We start from the raw sequence: 20,990 nt of genomic DNA on the forward strand, positions 1-20,990 counted from the left end.
TGGTGTGTTATCAGCTTTATCACATCGTCTGTTCGGACTTTGGTGATGATTGTGTTTTCTACTGACCTTAGAGTGGAAAGAGCGACGCCATCTCGTTTCCAATCCACAGTGATGGTGCTTGAAGGGGGTGGGCTAACTCTGCAGGGCAGCACCACCGTCTGGCCGGCCAAAGCCTCCACTGTGTCGGGGTCACTCTTATCGATGGTCACGCCTCCCAGGGTCAAGCTGAGGAAACAGGAGGGTGCACAAGGGCAGACGACAGAAAGTAAAGGAGGAAATGACGAAAGAAAGAAGAAAAGGAGAGATGAAGATGGAACAGACGGAGAAGAGAAGAACAAAAGTCACTTTATGCTTTACTGTTGGTCACCAAAGCAAGCATAAAGAGCGCCCTCAACCCGGCTTCAAGAGGAGGAGCTAAGAGAGAGAAGCTCGACAAGCATTCACCCATCCGGCCATGCAACATTCTCTCGCTCAGGGACACAAACATCACACATCAACAAATGTTAAAAACATCAGAGATTCTGACGTCTAAAACTCCCCAACGTCTAGAACTAGGACACCCCACAAAAGTTAGGTTTAGTGATGACACATATACGACAGCGGTATCACAGCTGAAGCTTTATTAGTTTGATCGAATGACATCTAGATGGAGAGACATCGAGCCCAAAGATGGTGGCGACTGACACAAAGAAGCACCGACATTGAAATCCAGACAGACAGCGAAGAGTCCACAAAGCCCCTGGGCGGGTGTGTTGTCCATTCAGGTCGTGTCCCGATATCTCGGTGAGATCGGAGGGACGTAGCTGAGAGTGCTGCGATACAAGCGAGCGTGAGAGTCTGTGGAGCTAGAAGCTGGCGAAAAGGCACTATAGCGGCGGCTACATGAGCATCAAAAGAAGCGGCGTACACAAACCGAGGAGGTGGTTTACAATAACACAGCATTTACACAAAGACAGGATGTTTCTTAAAGGTGAACCTGAGTCCGGTCAGGGAGGATTAAACCTCTGACGGGGGTTGGGTGTGGTTAGCGAGGTGATGATCGTGAGTCTTAACAAAACTGCTGAGAAGTCGGAGGGGGATGCAAACCCATGAACTATCACTCCAGTGTTTTACATGAGTTCCATGTATCATGTAAGTTCTTATTATTATTTTTACTTTTTTAAAGCCACTCGATGTAGAAACACCACTTCTGACCACGAGGCGGCGTGAATCTCTGCAGAGGTGATGAAACAGTAGCGGGAAGGAAGCAGTACGCTACCAAGCGGTCCAAAGATGCAGGAGGTGGGCGCTTTGGTGGAGATTTATGGTGCTTTTCCACCAGTACCTACTCGGCTCTACTCATCTCAACTCAACCTGGTTTCTTTTCCATAACAATTCAGCACCTGGAGCAGAAGTAGGAGGTTGGAGTGAAGCTGCTGTGACGTATTTGATTGTGTATCTAAACAAAGAAGACGACAACACTAAAGATGTAGAACCTGGAGGAGATGATAGATGTGCTGCTGGGTCTGTGGCTTGTGTTTGATATCAAGATAAAAAATGAGAGAGAGAGAGAAGCTTCAAGCGGTGACGCTTTTTAATTTTGTTAGTTTGTCTCTGCTGCTGAAAAGTCAGCTGGAGCCGCGAGCAGCTATGAAGAGACAGAGCTCCTGGTCGTTCCTTATCTCCGTCTAGATCCCTTTTTAATTCTCTCCTCAGCACCAGGTTTATGAACATCTGCACATCAGAGTTGGATCATGAAACAGACTTTTGCACTGATCGAATATAATGAACAAGAAGTCGCCGTCAGAGTCTCTTTCTCTGATGTCACATCCTGACTCAGACGTCTGACTCCAACCCCCCGACCAATCGGTGGCCTTTAGTGTGATGATGTCAGGTACAGCCAACTCAGCCGCTTAGAACCTCGTCAGAGTAGTTACAGAAAAAGTATCTACTGGGCACGTTGGACCCCTAGTGGAAAAGCGCAAAACCGAGGCGAGGAGAGTCGGGCTGAGTAGGTACTAGTGTAAAAGCGCCATTAGGGTGGAGGGTTGGACGTAGAAGCGTCAAGCAGGCGACAGACACGATGAACACGTCGCCTCCATGTGGTCAGACGTGGCATCTCTACAAAATAGGGGCTTTAAAACATCATAAATAAGCAGGATTTGAGGGAGTGAGGCGCTCTGGAGCGCTTGGTTCAGGTGGGTTGGTCGTGGACGGCGTTTCAGTCTCCTCCAGCTCACTCTTTGGCTCTCGTGGCGCAGAGTGAAATGGGCTTCTTCAGCGGGAATAAGAGGGCTGCCGACGGCGTGACGAGGCCAGCGGAGGAGAGACTTGTGCCCTGGTTCTTCGGGGGTCTTACCTCGCTGCTGGCCCGGTGTGAGCCGCCCTGGCGGTCGAGGGCCGGCGCTCCCGCAGGTTCACCCGGGCCCTGTGGGCGTGGGTGGCGGCGCTCGCGGCCCCCCTGCCGGCGCCGCTGGGCGAGCCGCCCTGCACCGTGAAAATCCTGCCCATGTTGCGCTGCGACCGGGTGTCCGTCGACCCGGCGTTGGCGGCGTCTCCCGCGCCGGGGACCGGCCGGGCCGGGCGCCGCTGGCTGGGGATGGGCGTCGGGCACGCCCTGTGGCACTCCGCCTGGGTCATGAAGTTGTTGTCGTTGCCGTGGCAACCCCCGTACCAGAACTGCACGCACTTGTTGGTGAGGACGTCGAAGTGGTAGCGGGACACCCAGCTGGCGCAGGAGCCGGCGGCGCGGGGGAGGGAGCAGGTGGACCGCTCAACTGCAGCAGAGAAACACAGAAAATAAGTTCTGGACCGGTGTTCTGACGATTTCTGCTGCTTTGTCGCAAAATGCTACCACCGCATAAACCGATAGCGTCTGTCTATCCATTTTTGCTACCCTATCAAAAATACTACCTAATGGTTTTGTACCTTTGTAGAGCTACAATTTTACTGTGTTTTACTCCCTAAACCACTTCCTTTTCCCCCAAGTGTTCCTTGTCTCTTGCCAGGCCGTTATTGTAAATAAGAATTTGTTTTTAATGACCTGCCTGGTTAAATAAAGGCGAATGACTGAATGAATATCAAATAAAGCCATAGAATTGTTTTATTTTCTCTTTATCGTATAATGTTCACAAAGTGTAATGCAATTCATATCATGGGTAGTTTATTTTGAAGGATCAAATACTCAACATCCCATTTTATCCATTTTAAATCAATATTTCAGGGGTAGCATCATTTGATAGTCCAGTAACATCCTATCAAATAATGCTCCCGTCACAGCAGCGTGGACTGAAGGGATGCAAGAAATTATGGGCGTGGCAATCAAACTTTGAAAATCGACTGTGTGCAGAACCACACAGTAGCATTTCTGGACGGGTAGCGTGGATCGACAGAACAGTCAGTGTGACAACAACAGAACCAGAACTTTCCTCATCCGTGAAGCTAAAGAACCAGATTGTAATATAAGCTTCTCAGTCTCTTACTGTAGTTGGGGGGGTTGCGGCAGCCCTCGCCGTTGGGCCCCCCTGCAGCCGTGGTCCGGTCGTAGCAGCACCCGTAGGTGGTGCGGCGGCACTGCACCGCGTTCTCCCTCGGGAGAGGAGCCTCCTGAGGACGAAGGACTCGGTGTTTAGGTGCACTTCATCACTTTTAAGTAAAAATTAATAGTAAATAAGAGTAAATAAAAATCCTTTTCGTTCACTCGAGAGAATAAATGTGTTCACCCCTTCGAATTTATAGAATCAATTCTGCACCATATTTCAAATTAAAATAGATTAGCAAAAAATATTTTTCATTTTCGGAATAAAGCTGCATTTTTTGACTCATAAATAAAATCAATAGTAACTTATCTAAACTACATTTTCATTTTCTTCTTCACCTTTGCTCACTCTGTGACTTAATTAATATGATAAAGAAAAGGACATTAAAGATATCATTTTGAAAAAATTCTCTTGCAAAAATTGTTACAAAATTCAATTTGAAATGGCAAATTTGAAAATGAAAATGTATTAGCAGAAATGCTTTTTCATTTTCAAAATAAAGATGCATTTTTGACTTGTAAATAAAATGGATAATAAATCATCCAAGCGGCATTTTAACTTTCTTCGTGACCATTGTTCATTCTGTGACTTAATTAAAATGATTAGGACATTAAAGATTTCATTTGAAAAAGGTTATCTTGCAAAAAGTGTGACAAAATTAAATTTGAAAATGTTTTAGCAGAAATGCTTTTTCATTTTCAAAATGAAGCTTTTTACTCATAAATAAAATTAATTATAAATCATTCCAACGGTATTTTAATTTTCTTCTTCACCACTCCTATCTCAAAAAATTTAAATATTCTGGGAATCTTAATCTTAAACTGTAAACCATAATCCGCAATATTAAAATAATAAAAGGCTTGCAATATTTCAGTTGATTAGTAATGAATCCAGAATGTATGACATTTTAGATTTTTTAATTGCATTACAGAAAATAAAGAACTTTATCACAATATTCTAATTTTCTGAGACAGTCCTGTATGTATATATACGTCATAATGACGTAACAAGCTCGAGAACATTCATCTTCCTGTTTTTCTTTTGTGACTTGAAGCACAATTAGATCACTTTTTGTGGTAATATTATTGTGAGAGCCAGTCGTGGCCTGTGGGAGGGCATTTGCTTACTGTGGGTTCAGGGGCCGCGTACTCGGCGCAGCCCTCTCCGTCGGGGCCGTCGGCGGCGGTCACGCCGTCCTGGCAGCAGCCGAAGCTGACGCATGCAACAGAGGAAGGAAGCAGACAGTGAGAGCCAAAAATAACGGAAATGTGAAACATTTCGAGGGAAAACCTCGGCCTCCGCGTTGGTGGGAATTATTCTGGTCACATGTGTAATTTGTGGTTAGGGTGGTTAGGGCGGTTAGGGCGGTTAGCGCGGCTGTGAAAGCGGCAGGGAGACGGGACGGTAACGGGTGGAGGAAGGGAACCTTGTGTCCATGCAGGACGGCTGGGCGGTGGGAGCCGGGGCCGACAGGCAGCCCTGACCCTTGGGGCCCCCGGCGGAGGTGTGTCCGTCCGGGCAGCAGCCGAAGTACGACTGGCTGCAGTGGAGAGCCAGAGCGGAGCCGTACGGGTCGTGGACCTTGTTGGTCTGGGTCGGGTCTCTGCTGCCATCTGAGACGAAAACCAAGCAGGGGAGAAAGTCACACTTCAGACAAGCAGAGGTTTTTAGAAACTAATGACACGACAGAGAGCCCCGGAGAAGACCTCAGAAGGATGGTAATCCACGACCGGATCAGGGATCAGAAATAAAAACACACCAAGACATGAAACTGGAAATTCCTGAGCTCTGGGACAACACACGCTGCTCCGAGCGCCACAAACACCAAAGCCAGCACTAGCACAGTTCATTGCATCGGAAATATTTTAATCGGGCCAACAATGCCCGTGGAACCCTAAAAACATGTCAATCAGACCCAGATAATTAGTGCAGGGACAAGGGGGGGGGCTGGTGGGGACAAAGTGACAGGAGTTATATCAGCAGGGAGGTGGGGGCTGGGCAGGAACTCAACCTCACCTACACAGATGGGCTTTATCCACCCAAACCGACTTGAGAAAAGAAATAACTGTTCTCTTTCAAGAGTCTTCAGTAATATCATCTTTATTCTGGATATTTGAGAACTATTTGTGGCTAAAATTTGTTTTTCTGTCACATACTGGACAGAGTCAACGCATCCACAGGTTGGATGCCACTAGGAGGTGGAGGAGGTGGCAGAGATGGAGTAAGTAGTGATAGGTGGAAGAGGTGGAGACACCACTGAGAGATGGAAGAGATGGAGGCACCAATGAGAGTTGGAAGAGATGGAGGGAACTCTGAGAGGTGGAATAGATGGGGGAAGTAATGATAGGTGGAAGAGGTAGTGATAGGTGGAAGAGATGGAGGCACCATTGAGAGGTGGAAGAGATGGAGGTACAAATGAGAGGTGGAATAGATGGGGGAAGTAATGATAGGTGGAAGAGGTAATGATAGGTGGAAGAGATGGAGGCACCATTGAGAGGTGGAAGAGATGGAGGTACAAATGAGAGGTGGAAGAGATGGAGGTACAAAAGAGAGGTGGAAGAGATGGAGGAAGTAGTGATAGGTGGAAGAGATGGAGGAAGTAGTGATAGGTGGAAGAGATGGAGGCACCACTGAGAGGTGGCAGAGATGGAGGAAGTAGTGAGATGTGGAAGAGGTGGAGGAACCGTTGAGAGGTGGAAGAAGTGGAGGAAGTAGTGATAGGTGGAAGAGATGGAGGCACCACTGAGAGGTAGAAGATATGGAGATACAACTGAGAGGTGGGAGAGATGTAGGCACCATTGAGAAGGGGAAGAGATGGAGGTACAAATGAGAGGTGGAAGAGATGGAAGCACCATTGAGAGGTGGGAGAGATGTAGGCACAATTGAGAGGTGGAAGAGATGGAAGAAGTAGTGATAGGTGGAATAGATGGATGCACCATTGAGAGGTGGAAGAGATGTAGGCACCATTGAGAGGTGGAAGAGATGGAGGCACAATTGAGAGGTGGAAGAGATGGATGCACCATTGAGAGGTGGAAGAGATGGAGACACCAAAGAGAGGTGGAAGAGATGGAGGCACAATTGAGAGGTGGAAGAGATGGAGGCACCATTGAGATGTGGAAGAGATGGAGGCACAATTGAGAGGTGGAAGAGATGGAAGCACCATTGAGAGGTGGGAGAGATGTAGGCACCATTGAGAAGGGGAAGAGATGGAGGCACAATTGAGAGGTGGAAGAGATGGAAGAAGTAGTGATAGGTGGAATAGATGGATGCACCACTGAGAGGTGGAAGAGTTGTAGGCACCATTGAGAGGTGGAAGAGATGGAGGTACAAAAGAGAGGTGGAAGAGATGGAGGAAGTAGCGATAGGTGGAAGAGATCGAGGCAATACTGAGAGGTGGAAGAAAAGGAGGCACCATTGAGAGGTGAAAGAGATGGAGGAAGTAGTGATAGGTGGAAGAGATGGAGGCACCACTGAGAGGTAGAAGATATGGAGATACAACTGAGAGGTGGGAGAGATGGAGGCACAATTGAGAGGTGGGAGAGATGGAGATACAATTGAGAGGTGGAAGAGATGGAGGCACCACGGAGAGGTGGAAGAGGTGGAGGTACAAATGAGAGGTGGAAGAGATGGAGGCACCATTGAGAAGGGGAAGAGGTGGAGTCTGACCTATTGATTCATCGGGGATGTAGGGGTAGAAACCACTGTGAGAGTTGTTGTGTCCTGTTGGGTCCTGGATGCTGGGGACAACTGCAAGAAGAAGAAGAAGACGACTGTAACTGCATGTTTTTATTGGTGGAATAATGATGTTTGATCTCGAAATATTTTATGTTTAACCCAAAAGTCAACATTCTTACTTCCAGGCTGAAACCAAGAGGAAAATACAAAAACATGATTTTCCTCTACTGACCACTAGGGTCTGGCTCTAGTCTCTTCAAGCAGCGTTGCTTGTTTCCACGACGATGGTACAGAGGAGCAATTATTTTTATTTTTTTTGTTTTCCATCCAATATGAATAATAAATAAATAAACAAACCTCCTGAAAGAACTTTAAAATACTATTTGTGCTAATTACGCCAATTGTCTTATATGTTTTGGGTATTTTCTTCTCCCTAGCTTCAAAATTACAAAAAATGTTAAAAAAAAAACAATAATTTTTCCCGGTCTGAACACACAACAATGCTGAAACAGGACATAAAAGTTCCTGCAGCTTCTTACTCTGCAGACTGTAGCAGGGCTGGGTGTTGCAGCGCTCCATGGTGGGAGGTCTTGGGTGGGCGTTACACTGGCCCACGGCGTACAGGTTCCTCTCCCGGTCCGCGCAGACCACTTGGCGATCTCGCATCCCGGAACCGCAGCTCCTGGAGCACTGCAGGAAGACGGACACCTGTAAGCTCACTGGGACCTCGACCCACGACCCAGGAACCGGGAACCGGATCCAAGCCACTCACCAGGCCCCAGTCTCCGACGTGCCAGCGGATCTGCTTCAGACAGGCGGGCATCTCGCACGGCTGGACGGTGGTTGGGCGGAGCAAAGTGCTGCAGGAGGACTCCTCCAGCATCATTCCTCCGGATCCCGTACAGGTGACCTCTCTGGTCTGTTCACCTGAACCGCAGGACACCGAGCACTGGGAACAAACGTAAAGCAGCAAGCTTGTCATACAAAAGTTCGGACATGGACGACAAACGGCTGGAAAAGTCAACAGTCTCTCAGAAGTTAAAAAGTCCACCAACCTAGGAAAACCCCGTCTACAAACTGGGGGGGTGGTAGTCTACTGGCTACAGAGGTGGGTCTGGAGGACCCAGTTTCAAGCCCCAGAATGGCAACCAAGATGAACCACCTTGGGCCCCTGAGCAAGGCCTTAACTCTGTCTCAGATGTAAGTTGGTTAAGTTGGATAAAAGCGTCTGCTAGAGGTCTGCTATAAGGCGTATGGTATATTACCGTACGCTAGGGCTGGGCGATATATCGAGATTTTAATATATATTGATATATTTTCAAACGCGATATGGTACGAGACAATATCGTTTATCGATTATTAAAAAAAGATTTTTTTAATTTTTTTTTTACAATTTTGATATAGCTTATTTTGTGACAAATTGATTTGAATGTTTTATTTGAGATTTGCACAAATGTTTTCTCATTTGCACAACTGTCGACCTCAGTGGAAAAGTCTGCCTGTTACTGTCTACATTGTATTAATTGCAGTATATTTTAATTTAATTGTTATGCAGGAAAGGGATATTTGTTTTATTTTATTCAAGAAGCATTTTTATTCTATATATGCAGGCAGTTTATTTTTATTTCATTTGTTTTATACATTTTGATATTGTGCAGACCTCTGTTAATAAAGGAACCTGTGTGACATTTGGCACGAGGCTTTGTATTAAAACTGACTGTTTTTTTAAGGGTTTGCCTCAGAAAAAATGAAGCTAACAGAGATGCTAACAGAGATGCTATGCTATAATGGTTTGGGGGAAACCCCAATTATGGCACAGAAAAAATATGGATATACTTGGAGTATCGCCATTCAGCTAGAAAATATCGAGATATGACTTTTCGTCAATATCGCCCAGCCCTACCGTACGCCTTATAATGCGGTGCGCCTTATATATGGATAGAGTTTTAAAATTGTCCATTTATCAAATTCAAGTAAGCATCTACTTTAGCTCCATTACTGAACAATCATTTATTTCGACCTCCGCTTACAGATTCAACCTTTATCATACGGCATAATTATGGCCTGGAATGTTTTGAAGATCTTTACAAGGATGGATCTTTCCCAGCTTTGCAGATCTCTCAGGAGAATTTTACCTCCCACCTTCTCATCTCTTTCGATACTTTCAAATTAGACACTGCGCTAAAGCTTTGTTTCCAGTTTTTCCCTCCTTTCCGCCGACTCTACAGTGGGAGGTGCTTTTAAACCATGATCCACTTCAAAAATCACTGATCTCCAAAGTTTACAATGACCTTCTGTCTTTCGATCTCTCTCCAGTTACTAAAGTCAGGGCTGCCTGGGAAGATGAACTGGATCTAAATTTGGAGGATGACTGGTCGGACACTGCTCTTAAAAAAATTTACACAAGTTCATCCTGCACTCGTCTTACACTTATACAGTTTAAAGTACTGTTTAGAGTCCACTTTTCAAAAGCTCGACTCTCACAAATCTATCCCAGTATCACTGACAAATGCAACAAATGTCATGCCTCACCCTGCAATTTAACCCGTATGTTCTACTCTTGCCCACTACTTTCTCACTTTTGGTTAAATTATTTTGACACCATGTTAAAAATACTTTCAGTGATTCTAAAAGTTTCCCCCCATGTTGCTAAATTCAGGCTCCCAGAGGAACCAGAGCCGGTTTACTTCAACTCAACTAGACGATATCATGTCTTTTCTGAAGCTGGAAACGTATGGGCTCAAATTAAAGCCATAAATATTTTGTATCTGTAAATAAACTTTGTACTTGTAGAAATATTTTGTGCGTGTGCAAAAAATATTTGTACTTGCAAAACATATTTACTCCTACAAAATATTTATGGCTTAAATTTGAGCCCATAGAAAAGATCAGATATTCACTGAAAGGTAGCTCTAACAAATTTTATAATAAGTGGCTTCCTTTTCTTACATTCTTCCACTCTCTCCAGTCCCTGGCCCCTGATTGACACCCCCCCTCTCTTTTCTCCCTTTCTTTTTCCTTTTTATTTATTTGTTTACTTTTTCTTTGTTTTTTTTTTTCCTTTTTATTCATCTATTTTTTTAATTTATACCGTGGTAGCTTTAACACTTTGTACTTAATTTTTATTTAAAATAATTTTCAGTTATTTATTTATCATTAATAATATTATTTTCATTGAATTGTGTAATATTTTGTCCTTAAAATCAAGAAAACATCCTAGGAAGTAGACTGTTTATCTTTTTCTCATTCCATCGAGATGCACAGTATTTTTATGGTGTCAAATATCCTATATATTGTAGATTGCCATACAGAAATAATATGATACTCAATGTAAATGTGTCTTTGATTCCTGTTCTACTTTGCCTTACCCCCAAATAAAAATATATTTTTTTTAAATAAATAAGTTGGCCATTAATTGAAGGTGCGCCTTATAATACGATGTGCCTTGTGGAAAATACGGTACACATTGGTGCGTCTCTGTAAGGGAAACATCAGAAGAGCTTGGATTTCCCACGGTGAGAAGTTATTCTGGTGTCTTGGGTTTTACTTTCTTCTTTCATTCTCTCCTACTAACCTCCACACACAACCACACACTCTTATCGTGGCCATAAAGCCTCTGAGATCTTTCAGTTACCACTGGGTGGGATCAAAATGTGTTTTGTAATATGATATATTGATATAATCTACTGCACGATCTTTATTCATTCTGCTTTGTGTGTAATTTTCTGTATGTAATATTTAAGATGAGAAGCTTTCCATGTTCCATGTAAAAATTCTGGGAAGAGCCAGGAGGCAAATTGGACATCAGAAGTACTACAGAATGTCATGCCAATGTTACGTTAACTTACTTGAAGTGATTTTGATGCTATGTAAATCTGCATCTGTGAAATCAAGGTTTTTCAAAATAAAAGATAAAAATGAAAAAAAGAAAAGCGTGCGTCCGCTATCTCTCTTTGAGGTCTACTTTCCTTTTGTCCACATTACGTGACATTGTCCTGACACACACACACACACACACACACACACACACACACACACACACACACACACACACACACACACACACCACATGTAGATGATCTGAAGTTTGTGTTTAAAGTTTAGTTAGTTGTTGTTTATGTGTAGTTTAGCCATCGGAATTTATCCCAAGTGTTGTTTCCTTATCTTTTAACACTTGTGTAAATAAATTCTGATTCATTTGAATTAGAGAAGTTCTTTGTGTTTATTTTGTACATATTTGTCACAGCTGCTGGTTGCAAGAGTCTATGTTCGGACTCCTTCCTTCACTGTTATTCTGTAACCCCTTCCCCCTGGCAACAGGCTGGAAGTATGGAATAACAGCTACTTTGAGACTGATTTAGCTGTTTAGTTATTATTTTCCTGATAAGTCAAGTGGTGCCCCATCATGATTGATTCCTTTTGATCATTCATTTTGATAAGTCATCTTCATTATTAATTATTAATAACTATCGTAAGACAACTATTAATAACTCTAATAACTGAACCAGCACTCCCTTTGTGGCACAACATAAATGGTGCCCCGTGTGAGGCATTTAATATACCAGCTTTGTGTCAAATCTGTGCAGCATTGATTATCTTCATCACACTCAGGCGTTCATGACGGTTTACTCACGGCGCTCCATTCAGACACATGGTACTCCACGCATTTGTGCATGTTGCAGGTCTGCAGAGCGGGAGGAGCTTCTGCGTAGGCGGCACAGGTGGCGTCGTCCACCACACGGGGGCCCGAGGCATCATGGGAGACGCACTGCACGCTGCGCACCTGGGAGCCTCCGCCACAGGTGACCGAGCAGGCGTTCCAATCCCCGGTCTTCCAGCTGGGGGGGGGGGGGGCAGGAAACAGAGGTGACCGTCTGAGCGACATCAGTGGACTAAAGTGAAACATTACACGTCAACAGAGAACGCCTGATGGAGGGATTTCACTGCAAAACCAGAAAGCAAACCCACAAGTCTGGTTTTGGATTTGTTGCTCGCAACTTCGACATTTCTTTCCTCTTTAATTCAGAATTGAAATTAAATCCAATTTAAAATGAGTAAAAATTACCATATAAACACCTAATTCCAAATGAAAATGGCCATTCCGAATTAAACTTAATTCCAAAGTAAGTGGCTGGTTTATTCCGATTTTAAATCCGAATACAATAAATCTGCGATCATGTATACACTCATTCCACCTTAAATTAATTCCGGTCTTTCTTTCTGCTCGTTCCCTAGCCCGTCTGTCGCCATGACGCTTATATTCCGCGCTGGGCTTGTTTTCCAAACAAAGTTTCAAGATGGCAGCACGCAGTAAACGGTGGTCGACAGATGCCAAGAAACATAAAAATTGAGACCTTTTCAAAGTTGTAGCGGCTAAGTTTGTTTTTCTTCCGGTAGACGTAACTTCCGGTCCACCCCCCTATCCAATCAGAACCTTCCCAACAACCAGACCTTAAGCGGAATTGGATAAAGCCGATCAAACATGTTTTCCATGTAAACCTCAATTCGGAATTACTATTTCAATATAAACTCGAAGGAAAATAGTTTAATTCTGAATTATTTAAATCTGAATAAATAATTCCGAATTAAAAAACATAATGTAACCGTGGCCAGTCATGGATGAAAAAATGTGATGGTGTGATAAATGATGGAAATCCTGTACGGTCACGCTTAGTGAAGTTTAATTTGACGCCGTGGGGCACCAGAGTGTCACATGACCTCTTAAGCCTTGCCTCACATCGACTTCAAATTCACGACCCGTAAGTTAGCTCGAGGTTTGTAGATCCTAGCATATCCTGCGCTCACTAAGCCCTCGACCCTTTCGACTTCCGACTGACCAGTTCTGCCTGGACCTCCACCAGGACCCAGCGTCTGCAGTCAACTAGCTTATGGGCTCATCAGGGTTCCTCCTGGCGCTCGATCGGAGCTTCCGTGGTTCTCGTTTCAAATGTCGTTACAGCAGTGGCACTTGAACTGAGAATGGACGGACTAATTTAATCAATTTGAATGAAGCCCTAGATCCTCCCCCGGAAGCCGGCCAACCAAACTAATAAAAGCTAACTAGCGGTAACAGTGGTAGCTGAGCGAAGGTGGGTGTGTTTCAGCCGGGTCCTCTCCTTTCCGCCCATTTTTGGATGAACTAGAGTTGGGCGGAGTCAGTCCCTGCCAGTTTCCCCCACAGGGACTTTATCCAGTTCTTTTCATATGGTAATCCTTTTGCTAACTACTGATTTAGAAGCTAACGTCAGTGTTATGTACTTCCTGTTTTCAGATCAGCTGATGTGGTGCTTGTCGTGACACTGCCATCATTTTGGGCTCCAAGCTTACCTACGTGTTGAACTTGAGATGTTGCTGTCGAGACATCGCTAAGCCGCAGCTAAGTCAGCCACATGCTAACGTAGCATGTGGCTAACCAACGGTGCTCTCAGTGTTTTGAAATGAAACCCTTCAGATCCAAAAGCACACTAGTAGGGCGTGTTAATGGCAAGTGATTTTTACAACCTGAAGCAATTAAAAGAATCTAAGAAAAACTAAAGAGAACTACAAATTCCAGATTTAATCTACCAAGAATGTCGGCGTGATGAACAAACACATCAGCTGCAACGGCGTGAGAGAGAGAAGCAGAAAATGCCAGAGTCAGTAAGTGAAGCTGCAGAGGTTCACTACTGTGCTACTGTGTCGCCTGACAAGGACAATTCCCCAACAAACCTCCGACCTGCCAACACTTCCCAGCACTCGGCTACGTTAATCGACGAGGACAGGGGGGTTTTACAATTTCTGAAGCAATCAGGCAGCGGTCCAGCTCAGGGATCAGGTACCGGGCTCACATGCTGGGACGCTACAGAGGAAGGAGGTGACGGAGCAACCCGGGACGAGTGAGGGCCGTTGGGACGTCTCTGAGCTGGCCGGCTGCCCCATTCTTCCTGCTGACTACAGCTGGACTACAACTACCGACCCGGGTTACCTGAACACACGGGCTCTGGGCATCCCTGAGGACCTCCACAACGGCGGTGGATACAGGTACGCCATCCTTTCAGACAGTCACGACAACAGTCAAGAACCTGCTCTGAGATCTCTCTGGAGGAACCGCCCCAGGTTACCCGGGGAGAACCGTTTACCTGCGGACTTGAGGGCAGGCCTGGGGGTTGCAGGTGCGGTTGGACTGCGGCCTGGACAGCGATGCACACAGGTAGTCGGGATAGGCCTCGTTGTCCACGGTGCAGAAGACCAGCCGGGACTGGTAGCCTGGAGGGAGAGCAGAGACCATCTCAGATCCACCTCTGAGGGAACTCATGCTGGGAACTCACCCACACGGGTCCGAGGCCTGACCTGATCCACACTCTTTACTGCAGGAAGACCAGGACCCGTAGCTCCAGTAGTAGCCCTGGCTGGGGCGTCCGTTCGGCAGGTAGTACTCGTACTCCACCCCCTGGTTGGGCTCCTGGCTGATCAGCTGAGAGGACGGAGAGATGCGTTAAAAACAAATCGTGACCCTGGAACCAGACGTTCAAGTTCAGGTCCAGATCAGAAAAATTAAAAACAACATGGAAAATGCTGAAAAAAGCAGCGCTTTTCTCAACAAAGGAAAAGTTTCAAAATAATATTCCTCAAACAAATTTGGACTTGATTAGCAAATTTTTCCTACTCCTCAATATTGGACCAGTCAAGGATATGGAGGAACACCGTCAGTACCGGAGCATCCCAGAGTATCTCGGAGAATCCCAGAGCATCTTGGAACATCTAAGAGCATCCCAGAGTCTCCCATAGCATCCCAGAACATCTCAGAGCATCTCAGATAATCCCCAGAGCATCTCAGAACATCTCAGAACATCCTGTAACGTGACTCGCCCGCTTACCTCAACGACCAGCGGCTCGGTGGTGGGGCCGCGGCCGATCATGGTTTCCGGCACGCTGTCGCCCTCGGCGCCGCGTTGGTAGTAGAGCATGGTGCCGGCGATGGGCGTCGCCCTGGAGAACTCGATCACCCAGTGGCCGTTGAGGTAGTACTCCCCGCGCAGGTTCTTCAGGGCTGACCAGGAAGAGCAGAACTTGAGTGGTGCCGTTCAGGAAACAGGAAGGGGTTCCCCGAGAACACGGACTCACCCAGGTAGTTACGCGTGGGGACGGACTCCCTGATGCTGATGCTGGTGGCGCCGGCGGGAATGATGAACATCTGGTTGTAGCCTGAGGGGAGAATTATGGGTAAACGCAAGAACGGCAGATAATTTACTCTAAATCAGGGGTCTTCAACCTTTTTTAGCCCAGGGATCCTTGGATGAGAGAAAAACAGAGCAGGGACCCCTGCTTGTAATCCCTTTTTTTTTTAATGTGTCAACTTTTAAGCCTGGCTTATAATAACTTTTGAATGTGTTTTATTTTGTTTCTATCACCTTATTAACTAATTCCTGACTGGGTTATTAGCTACATGTGTTTATGGTTGATGAAACTTTGGCCTCGTCAGACGTGGAAGGAGTAACGTTCACCAGCTTTAGGCTTCGTTATTGTCACTAATTTATCCTTCTGGTCGAACTAGCGTTAAATATGAAATAGACAAGTCAATTTTGCAACAAATTTTCTTTTCTTAAACAACTAGCTAGCTCGTTTTTCCGCTCTAAAGTTGACATTATGCCGCGTTCCATTTACCTCGGAAATCGGAACTGGGAATGGCAGCCATCTTGGAATGGTAACTCGGGCGTGGTGAAGCTTCTCCCACTTTCCCAGTAGGAAATCCCACTTCGAAGGGCATTCCAGTTGAAAATTCCGACTGGAAACTGGGAAATTCCGACTTCCGAGGACAAATGGAACGCGGCATCAGTCACATGACTCACGTTAGGGGAATCATTTATGTAGAGTTGGAGACTTATTATTGTTAAAAGTAGATTATTATCGCCTGTTAATGGAGTTTTCTCAATCATCGCGGACCCCCGGTTGAAGACCCCTGCTCTAAATACTTCATCCTGTTGGACTCTGAGCTGTGAAGTGGTCCATCTGGGGCCCCTGGGACCGGTAGCCCTGGGTCCAGGTCCTGACCGGATCAGGACCCTGGTGGACCAGCAGCCTCCCGGTCCAGGCGGCGGCGGCCGGCGTGGACAACGTACCGGTGGGCAGGTCACGCATGCTGAAGCGGTTCTTGACGACGTGGCAGGTCTGGCCGTTGCCCCCACACTGCAGGCAGGGGTCCTCCTGCTGGGGGGAGTCCAGCATGTTGTCACAACCCAGACGCTGCAGGGGGAGAAGGAGGGACACGTGGTGGTTGTGACAGATGTCTCACACAGACTTTTATTGCATAACATCTATAATCCTCCGGAACCAGAACGGTGGTTCTTGTTAGACCACGTTAGCGGTTAGCGGTCTGGACGTTCCTGAGAGGTTTGAAGATCACCGAGATGGAGGTTCAGCTGGATCTCTGCAATCATGGATCATCAAATGTTCTGGATCCGGACTTGCAGTTCCTCTATTGACTCCTAGGGTCCAGATCCAGACCTGCAGGTCCTTTACTGACCACTACTTCCTGGATCCAGACCTGCAGGTCCTCTAACGGCCACTAGGGTCCAGATCCAGACGTGCTAGGGCCTGGATCCAGACCTGCAGGTCCTCCACTGACCCCTCGGGTCTTGATCTGGACCTGCAGGTCCTCTACTGACCCCTAAGACCTGCAGGTCCTCTACCTGCTCAGGTTTGAGTTCACTCTTCCAGGAGCAGCTCTTCCCCCTCGTGGTCACATGACCGGGCTGAGCCTCAGTGCTGGAGGCGACTGCAGGTCCCGGATCAGAGTTGACGTAGCGTACGCGGGTCGCTATCAGAAGTTGTTACTGTAGCAGGATCTGCATGTTGGAGCAAAGACCAGCAGCGTAAATCTCCCCAGGTGACAACTCTGAACCCTGGCGCATGTTTGGAGGGTTCAGACCGACTGTCAGAGGCCCAGAAGCCCCTCGGGCTGGACCCGTCAATCACGGGCCGTGAGGCCGGCGTGTCGTCATCTCAGGTCCCACCAGGTCCTCTCAGCTGACAGTCCTGCCGGGGCCCGGGACAAAATAATCTAAGACGAGCCCCCCTGCGCACGGATCTCTCCTTCTCCTCTTCCTCTCCTCTCCCTCTGCTCTTCAGGTTTTTATACGAGCTAATGGACGTTAACATTAGAGTTAGCCACTTAGGTTAAGTTACAAGGTTGGTAAACGTTGTAACTGTTTCTTACCTTGCTCTACGCTGACTTTATTAATTCCAGCTTCACCGTCACCACCTTTTTAAAATATTTGTGTAGAGAATCTCTGAGGCCTCTATTTTCTTCTTCTCTTCTTCTCTTTTCTCTTTTTTTCTGAGCACCGGACTTGTGCTGACCGGACATTTTGACCATTCTAATGGTTGAATTAAATGATAACGTTAAATTTTGATCAGCGGCCGAAACATTTTTGTGTTGGGGGTTCTTGACCACAAGGACAATTAGGAAGAAAACAAATAACAAGCTTTTATGTAACTCAAATACTACATATTTTTTCCACAAATAGGTATATTTTGAAACATTTTGAAAAATGATTCCATAATTTAATGAGAATTAAAAAAATAAATAAATAAAAAAAAATTCTCTTCAGTTCTGGGCCCCCCCCTACCCTGGGCCCGGGACAACAGACCCGTTTGTCCCCCCCTATCGGCGGCCGTGCCTCTCAGGTCCCCTCGTGTTACTAGAGATGCACCAATCGATCGGCAACCGATCGGTATCGACCGATAATGCCCCTATCGGTTTTGATCGGAGATCGGAAAATAATAGTTCAAAGCAGCTGACGTTTACAACAACATCCCCACACCTCAGACCGAGCTGTCCTAAGGGGGCGTGGCCGCCTCTAGGAGGGGGCGTGGCCGTCTGTTTAAGGGGGCGTGGCCGTCTCTACAAAGCATCAACACTGAAAATGTCATCGCTGTTATGGGAGTTTTACCATGTCCGAATAGGACAACAAATTTTCAGTTTGCAAGGTGTGTCCAAAGGAAATACCCTGAGGATGAATGTTATAAAAGAATTTCAACACAACGAAACTGATAAGACGTTTAAAAGTTTTTCACACAAAGGAGTACATTGAGTTTCCAAAGTTGCCGCTAAGGCAGAGAAAGAAAAGGAGCAACTCCGCTAACTCAAACGTAACAGAGACCTATAATCGAGAGCAAGAAAAATAAAGAACTACATCGTTAAGTAATGAATTCATAAGCCTTGATCATCAGGCGCTTTCTGTTGTAGAAGACATCGGGTTTAAACGCGTCGTTAGCTGCTTGGATCCGCGGTACGCGCTGCGGAGTCGTAAATATTTCACTGATGAATGGAGTTATACCAGAATATTTACAGTCACATCCAAAGTCTTACGCACGGCAACAATCGTGTCAGTCGCTTCACAAGTGACATAGTGTGAAGAGTTTTGCTTCACTCACAAGGGTTTCCTCACACACGGCGGTACTTGATGATACTTTCTCATCTCCTAATTTTGATACCTAATAATACAATGTCAGTGTTGTGTACATGAGACAACAATATTAAAGAATTTATGGATTTCACGCTGTGATCGGTGATCGGCAGATACTACGGCCCTCCAAATCCTGATGGGTGCATCTCTACTCGTCTTACCTTGCAGACTCCGGCCACGCAGACGTCCCTCCGGCCCGGGTGGCAGGGCGTCCCGTCCACCACGGCGCTGCGGTGCCGGTAGTAGAAGTTCTCCCCTCGGGGCATGCAGTTCAGCTCGCAGGGGTTCTCAGCTGCCGGGGATAAAAAACCGTCAGTCCAGACTGTCACTAGTGATGCAACGAATGTTCGGTAAGAGAAATTGTTCGGCCGACAATAGCAAAAAAACACTTTCAGGGTTCGGTGGAATAAGTGGGGAAAAAACTAACAATTAATAATGGCGTGTTTAGATGAAGCAATGGTGGAGTGAGGGGAGTGCGGTGTTAAATGCAGCAAACATGTCAGCATGTCAGATCATTACTGGGATGTGGGGAAAAGCAGAGGACACGAGAAATGATCCAGGCTGAGCTGGATTTGGGAAACCACTTGGTGATGGAGACGGTGACGGGACGCACAGCAGAGAAAAGGTCGTACTAACGATGCGGTGGAGAACCCTCACTGTCTGATATGACGAGATCCTCCAAGAAAATAACCCAGATTTTTACAATTATTATACAAGGCTTCAAATTCTGGAGATCAGCCCCGCCATGACCCGATTAAATGGATTTGAACGGGAGAAAATGAAAAACGATTATGAGAAAAAATACAATAAGTACAGTAAGACAATTTGTGACTGGCGGGTATTTCACTGCACATTTCACAATCGTGAGTGACCACATTTATTTTATTTTATTCTCTTCTTTGTTCATTTTCTTTGTTCATTTTCTTTGTTTTGTTCGTTCGTTTCGTTTTCTTCTTATTAGTATCTTTTTGTTTCTGAAATCTGCCTTTTGTTGAAAAGGAGAGGCAAAATAAGCCATGAGGCTTCAGCCTATACCTTTTTGGTCAAAAAAAAAAAAAAAAAGGAAATGTGTACATATATATAATGTATATATTTATACCTGTGTGTATACATATACAGTGTGTTTATGCAAACATCTTATAATGTAAATGACCAAAACAAAATAAACTAAAAAAAAACTAAAAAACTAAACTATTTATTTGACTTATGCAATGGTGAAAAAATGGGCAAAATAAATGGAAAAACTGCGAAGAAACATTGTTCAGTATAATTCAGTATTCGGCCAAGTTTTTATTATTATTTTCGGTTTCGGCCACAAATTTTCATTTCGGCTGCATCACTAAGCATCACCCCCCCCCGCCCCCAGTTCCCAGAATCCCCGGCGGCAGACTCTCACCTCCGTAGTGAGGCAGCCACTTGTATCTCTTCCCCTGGAAGTCCACGCCGTCGAACTGGGAGCATTGCTCCTCGCGGAAGTCCCTGGATCCCTCGGGACAGTCCTGGGGGGGACAGAAGGGACACGCTGGGACAACGTCCCCCAAAAAGAGACACGCTGGGACAACGTCCCCTAAAAGCAGATGTTTGGACCAGATCAGATCCAGATGTGCTACCTCACCTGGATGTTGCAGGCGCGGTACGACTTGTCGGGTCCCACGCAGTTGTGTCCTCCGTCCGTCCTGGGGGGAGACATGGAATCACAGTTTTTATAGTAGTATGATATATTAATAGTGAATAATGATAATAAAAATAATTAAAGCTGCAAGCAGCGATGAACGGGCCCTCGCACGTATGGCCACCGCCCCCCATAAGCATATCAGAAAAGACACCACCCACGACTTCCTATGTCAAACCATTCAAAAGTTATAGCAGAAAATAGGGACAACCAATCAGAAGAAGGGGCGGGGCTAATTAAGGCCAATGAAGGTCAAGGACTCAATACCGAGTCCGATGACACCACCCACAACTCTCTATGTCAAACCATTCAAAAGTTATAGCAGAGAAAAGTATTCTAGGGGGCGCTGTTGAGCCGTTAGGCCACGCCCATTAATGCAAACCATGAAATATCAAATGTATCACCAGGCCTGGCTTGCATGCAAAATTTGGTGACTTTTGGGGAACTATCAAATATGGATCAGATGAAGGGGGGGTGCGCTTTTTGTCATCTATCGTCGCCACGGTAACGCTTTTGACTGAGAAAAGTAATGCGCGTAGTCGCAGGATGGAGATGCACATCTTGATGTATAACACACCTGGGTGCACGTTACGGTTCGGGCCGTATTAACTGCCGAAGGAAAGGCATAAATTGCGCCAAAATTACACGATTCATTCAAAATGGCCGACTTCCTGTTGG

General features: G+C 45.9%; 1 protein-coding gene across 1 annotated transcript in view; it reads right to left on the reverse strand.

Moving 5' to 3' along the window:
• The window catches only part of paplna (papilin a, proteoglycan-like sulfated glycoprotein), a 49,029-nt gene that overhangs the window by 11,915 nt on the left and 16,124 nt on the right, over positions 1 to 20,990 (reverse strand). The window contains exons 4-20 of the mRNA XM_061744047.1: positions 20,256 to 20,316; positions 20,037 to 20,139; positions 18,802 to 18,932; positions 16,292 to 16,415; positions 15,297 to 15,377; positions 15,050 to 15,222; positions 14,523 to 14,646; positions 14,312 to 14,438; positions 11,827 to 12,031; positions 7,966 to 8,142; positions 7,733 to 7,883; positions 7,185 to 7,265; positions 4,945 to 5,131; positions 4,646 to 4,730; positions 3,462 to 3,585; positions 2,339 to 2,756; positions 67 to 225 (exon numbers count right to left, since the gene is read on the reverse strand). Coding sequence (XP_061600031.1) covers positions 67 to 225; positions 2,339 to 2,756; positions 3,462 to 3,585; positions 4,646 to 4,730; positions 4,945 to 5,131; positions 7,185 to 7,265; positions 7,733 to 7,883; positions 7,966 to 8,142; positions 11,827 to 12,031; positions 14,312 to 14,438; positions 14,523 to 14,646; positions 15,050 to 15,222; positions 15,297 to 15,377; positions 16,292 to 16,415; positions 18,802 to 18,932; positions 20,037 to 20,139; positions 20,256 to 20,316 — 2,511 coding nt within the window. The remainder of the gene's footprint in view (positions 1 to 66; positions 226 to 2,338; positions 2,757 to 3,461; positions 3,586 to 4,645; positions 4,731 to 4,944; positions 5,132 to 7,184; positions 7,266 to 7,732; positions 7,884 to 7,965; positions 8,143 to 11,826; positions 12,032 to 14,311; positions 14,439 to 14,522; positions 14,647 to 15,049; positions 15,223 to 15,296; positions 15,378 to 16,291; positions 16,416 to 18,801; positions 18,933 to 20,036; positions 20,140 to 20,255; positions 20,317 to 20,990) is intronic.

This window comes from Cololabis saira, chromosome 16, assembly GCF_033807715.1.
Source record: "Cololabis saira isolate AMF1-May2022 chromosome 16, fColSai1.1, whole genome shotgun sequence".
Classification (NCBI taxonomy): Eukaryota; Metazoa; Chordata; class Actinopteri; order Beloniformes; family Belonidae; genus Cololabis; species Cololabis saira.